Consider the following 6,831-nt stretch of genomic DNA (forward strand, 5'->3'; position numbering starts at 1 on the left):
GGGAAACATGCTAGATTATGTATGAAATTATCACTTGCTGGCCTGTTATTGTGATGAACCCTTTCTTGGTGGTATAAATGTTGTAAACATTGAATGTTCTTGTGATTGTGATATCTTGGGATCGGGTGTCACATTCCGACACGTATTTGGATTGGGTGTCACGTTCCGACAAATACTTGGATCGGGTGTCACATTCCGACACAAAATTGACTGTTTGTAGGTCCCTTGAGAGGACCCTTGTGTGAAATTATAGCATGTGAAAGACATTGAGCTGTGATATTGAGATGTGGTCGACTTGCTCTATATATGTATATGCCTATTGTGTTGAATTTACTTGTCCATTATCCGCTTACTGGCTAACCGCGTGATCCTACCAGTACACCGTTGTCTTTGTGTACTGATACTACACTTGCTCTGCCTCTTTGTTGAGTACAGGGCATCTTCAGCCGATTGCGGAAAGACCTCATCTAGAGGAGTGATCATGTCTTTGAGTTCAAGAGTGAGCTATTCCTTCAGGCTGCCGTGAACTCTATCGTTATTCTAGTTCTTTTCTTTTCCAAGACTTAGGTGTCCAGACAATATTTATATTTATTAGTGGTCTCCATTTGAAGTTGTACTCCTGTTCTAGACTTGTTAGTTTAGAATTTTGGTACAATGACTTTCAGTTTCTAGGGGTATTTAATTCCGCACAATAGAGGATATAACTAGTTAGTTTTCTGAGTTTATGGGAACTCAACACTTATCTTTGATTTAAACCTGCTTCCGCATCTTTAAGCTTGTGTACCTAGCGATTGTGCTGAGTCACTCTAACTCCAAAGGGCGTCAGTCACGACGAGTTGGGATCGTGACAGAAACATATTGTTTATATTCATTATTAGAATTGAAATCAGATTCTCTATTTATTATCTATAGTTAGTTAGTTTTTACTATATATATTAGACAACCTAAATAAATTAACTACCAGATAATTTCAGTTCTTTTCTTCGTTAATTTTGTAAGTTTGCATTTTCTTTTAACTACGATTATATCAAACTTTTGTTTTTGTGTATACTTCACTCTTAATTTTATTTCATAATTCAAACAGTTTTTTACAATATGTGTATGTGCAAATGTATATATCCTTTTTCTTCCATTGTGTTGTTAGTCTATTGTTGCTTAATTAATAAATAAGTTATTTAACAATGAATCCTCATTTGAGAAATCCAATTAAGATCAATTGAATTTTGATTCACGTTACACGTGAGTCGTGAATCCAATCTTAGAATTGCATTTGACCGTCGGCACTAATGTCAATTAAGTATAGAGTTTTAGAATCTTTTGATATCTTTTAGTTTTCTTCTATTATAATTTTTTAAGTTGTCATCTTTATCAAGCTTAAATTGTTATAAATAGTTATTTTATATTACTATACTCATAATAATTTATTTATTTTATCTTATTGTGTAGAGTTATTTTCATGTATTAATACCAACACATTTTTGATTTTTTATATCAATTGCAAAATTTTGTTTAGTTCATTTAATTTTGTTCATTATTTGTTAGTGTGATGATAAGTTATCATGATCTTTTTAAAATATATTTATAGTAAAACTTTTGTGTTATTTTAAAAAAATTGTACTTAATAGTAAAATATACATAATAATTTATTCTTTATATATAACACGTATACTAAATTAGTAAATTGAAAAATATTGGAACATTTCTTTTCTAATCGTATGGGAAAATAAATGAGAAAATAATATGATATGTTTCTTTAATTATTATAGGTGCGGATCCCCTGTTCTCTGTTTTATAAAAAGAAATCTTAATAAAAAGAGAAAGTGTTATTCCTTAAAACCCTAAACCCTTATTCGCATTCCCTTTGACAAATTTGGGCATGGGCACCGCAACAGAGAGCGACAGCATGGACTCCGAATCGACACAAGAGGAGAGTTTCACAAAGGTTTCAGTATGGGATTTGCCGGACCTGCCAAAGGGGAAGTTACCTCCTCACATTGAGCTTCAGAGGACTCGCGTTCTTTGTGGTTCTTTAGCTCCTACAAATGTAAAGCTTTGTTTTCTTGATTAATGTTCTTGTGTTGTGCTTTTTCAGTTTGCTAGTGAAAAATTTGAGGTTTTTATTCTGTTTTTTTTTTGGAGTGAAGACAACGAATGTAAACTACTCAGGTGCCTATGCGTCTATGGGCGTTGATAACAGTGTGCGCTTTGAACAATTCCGCAACAATTTCAAAGTGGAAATTGTGAGACTTGAGGAGGATGAATTGGAGTTTGACATGATTGGTATTGATCCTTCTCTTGCCAACGCCTTTCGCAGAATCCTCATTGCAGAGGTGCTCATCTCTCTCGACACACATACCTATCCCGCCCCATTTTTCTGAATTGAATTTGTAATGTGGTTAGGTTTTGTTTTACACAGTGTTTTTGTGGTTGCAGAAGCTCAGAGCTTTCAAGTTTAACTACATTTAGCTACTTTAATTTCTGTTACTATTTATGGTTTCTTGTACTTGTATTATCGTATTATTTTATTGTAGTTACTGTTTCTTTTTCAGAATGCTTTATTGTACCTTGTTTAGTATTTTGTATTGGTTCTTGAGTTGAGGATCTATCTGAAACAACCTCTCTGCCTCCCAAGGTAGGGCTGTAGGGGTAAGGTATGCGTGTACAACCCTGGGATTACATTGGATATGTTGTTGTTGTTGTTGAGGCAACATGGTAGGGTTTCATTAACAATTGATTCTTGGGCTACTTTGAGGTGTATTCCCTGCTTATTTATCAACAAGCCTTTTTTATTGGACCATATAAACTTGTTGGTTAGTTTAAGGATATGAACTCAATGATTGGGACATATATATTTTATTCCTCATAACAGAGTCTGGCTTGTGTTGTACTTGTTCCTCTATTTGATGAATTGTGTCTGGCATTTGAGATGTTGATGAAGTTTATTTATTTCCCTTGCTTCCTGGTTGTCATGCAGCTCCCAACCATGGCTATTGAAAAAGTTCTTATTGCAAATAATACATCCATTATCCAAGATGAAGTGCTCGCTCATAGACTTGGTCTCATCCCAATTAAAGTCGATCCAAGGCTGTTTGAGTATATGTCAGGTATTATATCTTCTTGTAACATTATATCAGTAGTTACTATTGAGTTTCGATTTAATCCCCTCCCTCCTTTTCTCAAATAAAGGGTTTGCCTTTGATGGGAGTTGTGATGGCTAATTACCTTGTTTCTTTTTTCCAGAAAATGATGTCCCTAATGAAAAGAATACAGTTGTTTTCAAACTCCATGCTCGTTGTAAAAAAGGCACTGATCGACGTAGAGGTACTATTAGTATGTATATGTCATGAGAATTTTCCCATCATTTAGTTCTGCATTTTCTGTTCTTTCATGTATGTGGTTCTCCATTCGATTGTCACTACTCATGTGGGCTAATCAATTTTTCTGCATATTTGTGTTTGAAATTACAGTCTTGTCCAGTGAGCTGAAGTGGTTACCCAATGGCAGTGAATTGATACTACCAACAGAAAGTCTAGCATCAAGTTCGAGTACGAAACCAAAAACTTATACTTCATTCAGCTGTAGTCAGGATACTCGACCAGAATTCTCGAATGGCCCAATTGCTCCAAACGATGCAGATATTATTATAGCCAAACTTGGACCTGGTCAGGTAGCTTTTGTGTCTTGCATGTTTTCGTTTTTGCTGCTTTCTGTTGAAAAGGGAAGAAAATTATTAGAGCAAATGTTTGAATTCTGAACATTGTAGTATTGCTACTTGATCATCAGCTCTTTGCTCTTTGTTATTTCGCAAACTTATGGGTGCACTTTTGCTAGTGCTTTTGTATCCTTTTCTGCCTTTGCATATTACTTAGTGAAGATACTGCTAGACAACCATTTGTTACGGAAGTTTTGTTCTAAAATACCTGTATCCCCATTTGACTTTGATTGGCAAAATTGTACCAATATCTTTTGACTCTTTCTATGTAGTGCACTAACTCTCTCTATTACTTAGTGAAGATACTGTTAGACAACCATTTGTTACAAAAGTATTGAAGATCAAAAATGCCTATATCACCATTTGACTAGGAATGGAAAAATTGTACCAACACTTTTGACTCTTCTTATGTAGTGCACTCACTCATTCCACAGAGTATTATTCTGATTTCTGGTTTGAACTTAATTACTACTAATACATATCTGTCTCTGTTAAACAGAAATTTTACTTGACAAATTTGTAGTGGTAGCATTTAAGGTGTTTAATTTACATCTGGAGATTTTTTTATGCCTCCTTTTAGGAAATCGAGCTAGAAGCGCATGCTGTTAAAGGCATGGGTAAGACGCATGCAAAGTGGTCTCCTGTGGCTACGGCTTGGTACAGGATGCTTCCTGAGGTGACTAGAGATTTTTTCACAATGTTTGATTTGATGTATAGAAATTATTACCTTCTGACTATCAGTTTTCAGATTTCACGTCTTAAAATTGGAGTCTAGCATATTTCTAGTAAATGCTTGGTTTTGATCTTTTTGTTTGGTCACTGAAGGTTGTATTATTGCGAGATATTGAAGATGATGAAGCAGAAGCACTTGTGAAGAAGTGTCCGGTTCAGGTGTTTGACATCGAAGATATTGGTAAAGGTATAGCGACATTTGTCTGTCTGTTCTTGATTTAATTAGGTCAACAATTGTTAAGTTAAAAGCACAAAGCTGAAGGAATAATGTTTTTTTTATTGTTTCTAACAAGCATTGATGTATAGGTAAAAAGAGGGCAACTGTTGCACGACCAAGGGTTTGCACACTTTGTAGGCAATGCATCAGAGAGGAAGGTTGGGACAAGAATGTAGCACTGAGACGTGTCAATGACCATTTCATCTGTAAGTGTAGTAATAGCAGGGTATTTACTTGGTTGAGTACTGTATGCAGAGATCTCCAAAGTTCTTGGCCTCCTTTAAAATAGAATAATATCTGCATCTTCGTTCCCTTTTATTATCTACTTTCTTGTGAGCTTAAATTCAACTTTCTGGGGTTTCAATTTCTGTTTGGGGTTATTGAGGTAACTATGATGAGATAATGATAATAATATATTACTTTGTCCAAGAAAATACTGGTTGTAATATATTTAGCATTTTTTAATTGATTCTAGCAGATCAGTTTTGTTTCAGTCTGTGATGTTAACTTCTAGTGCTAAGAGATTTTAGGGTATTGAGAGTTTTAACTTCAAGTTACTCATCACTTTGAAATTCTGCATATCAAAGTGTTAGATTGAGTGTAATATGTTAACATTTTGATCATATTTAGAAGTTAGCAGAGTGAAGCAAATTCTTTATGCTTCAGGTTCTCATAGTAACCTGAGAAAAATTCATGCATATTTTTCAATTTCTGGATGAACACAATTATGTGCTTCTTGGTGATAAATGATTTTCCATTCCTTGGTCCTTCATCTGATCAAATAGCTTGATCTTCAGAGTCTTATGTCATTTCTTGTGATTTTTTTTTTAGTTACCATAGAGTCAACTGGAGCATTGCCACCTGAGGTGCTGTTCACTGAAGCTGTAAAGATTTTGGAAGAAAAATGTGAACGGGTGATAACGGAGCTGTCATGATCAGTTCTTAAGGGTATTTGGATATGTAATCCTTTCCAGAAAGCCAAGGCAAGAGTTCAGCTTCGTTTCTTATGTGTCTCATAGATCATTGTGGTCCGCCCCCCTGCGCATAGCGGGAGCTTTAGTTCATATTTCCAAAGTTTTATTTGTCAATTGTCTTCGGACACATTATAGACGGGAATATGAATCATGAATGTATTCCTGACTGCTGTCTTTGGAAACACAAGTACATGACATGTTAATTTAAGTATTTAATTTATAGAGGATGTGAGATAAAAATTAACAGGTTTAATAGTTCCTCTTGCTTTATTTTTGCTCCTTGGAAGAGAAATGGAAAAAAAGAAATATGTTGAAGGACTTTACCCCTTAGTACATATTCTTCCCCAAAGACTGGACATCCAATAAGATTTTTAGTTGTTGATATGTAGAGAAAGTTTCTTCCCCCCCCCCCCCCCCCCTCTTTTGAACGTAGTTTGGTTATATATTGAATTGATTTTTTAATTAGTTTTGAAGATGAGTTTTTCAACTGAAATCTGTTTTCACTCACAAGCTTCAACTTAAATAGGATTCAGACGTGAATTAAGTGATATTTGAACAATGTGGTATATGAAGTTGAACTTTGGAAAATGGTATTTGAAAGTTGAAAGGTAGACGTTTATCCATGAAACATATATATATATATATATATATTATTTTTTTTTACTTTATTTGAAATTTTCAAAGTTGGAGTTGTGTTTGACTATAGTTTTTGCGGTTAATATTTAGAATTTAAATGTATTTTAAAAAAAAATAAAAAATATTATTTGAACATGGAATATAATTTAATTGAGGCTCTTTTATGAAAATAAAAAAAAATTAGGATTTTTTAAAAAGAAAATAAATTACGATTGAAAAAAGTGAGTGAAAAAAGTAAAAATAAGATTTTGGGTGTTTGTCAAAATTCAAATACAACTTCAAGTTGTATTTGGATTTTTCATGGTCAACCGCTATTTTTTGAATAAAGCAAAATAATTTTCTAGAAAAAAGTAAAAAATTCTCATGTGTTCGAAGATGTATTTCGCTTTTAAAAAAAGTTTTATGAATGGAAAATAGTTTTCACTTGAAAAGTTTGTCGTAACTACTTTCAAATTTAAAAAGTTTTCTTCAAAAAGTAATCAAAAAATCATTTCAAATATACAATCAACCAATGTATTAAAAATAATCTGAAAAAGGAAAAGATATTCATTTCCAGACAA

General features: G+C 33.5%; 1 protein-coding gene across 1 annotated transcript; it reads left to right on the top strand.

Annotated features, from left to right (window-relative positions):
• The first annotated feature begins 1,805 nt into the window (after positions 1-1,805).
• LOC129871431 (uncharacterized) lies at positions 1,806-5,888 on the top strand. Its single transcript, XM_055946342.1, has 9 exons — positions 1,806-2,044; positions 2,145-2,330; positions 2,975-3,104; positions 3,241-3,321; positions 3,468-3,667; positions 4,293-4,388; positions 4,538-4,631; positions 4,751-4,867; positions 5,493-5,888. The coding sequence occupies exons 1-9, from the start codon at positions 1,877-1,879 to the stop codon at positions 5,594-5,596; spliced, it is 1,176 nt and encodes a 391-aa protein (XP_055802317.1). The 5' UTR covers positions 1,806-1,876; the 3' UTR covers positions 5,597-5,888.
• The last annotated feature ends 943 nt before the right edge of the window (positions 5,889-6,831 follow it).

Source organism: Solanum dulcamara, chromosome 10 (assembly GCF_947179165.1).
Source record: "Solanum dulcamara chromosome 10, daSolDulc1.2, whole genome shotgun sequence".
NCBI classification, from domain to species: domain Eukaryota; kingdom Viridiplantae; phylum Streptophyta; class Magnoliopsida; order Solanales; family Solanaceae; genus Solanum; species Solanum dulcamara.

What these genes read in the sequence shown, in the direction of transcription:
- LOC129871431 (XM_055946342.1), top strand. Translation starts at nt 1,877, where the DNA reads ATGGGCACCGCAACAGAGAGCGACAGCATGGACTCCGAATCGACACAA. An exon ending in GCTGTTTGAGTATATGTCAG is followed by an intron (nt 3,105 to 3,240) that starts GTATTATATCTT and finishes TCTTTTTTCCAG; the next exon opens with AAAATGATGTCCCTAATGAA. An exon ending in CCAAACTTGGACCTGGTCAG is followed by an intron (nt 3,668 to 4,292) that starts GTAGCTTTTGTG and finishes GCCTCCTTTTAG; the next exon opens with GAAATCGAGCTAGAAGCGCA.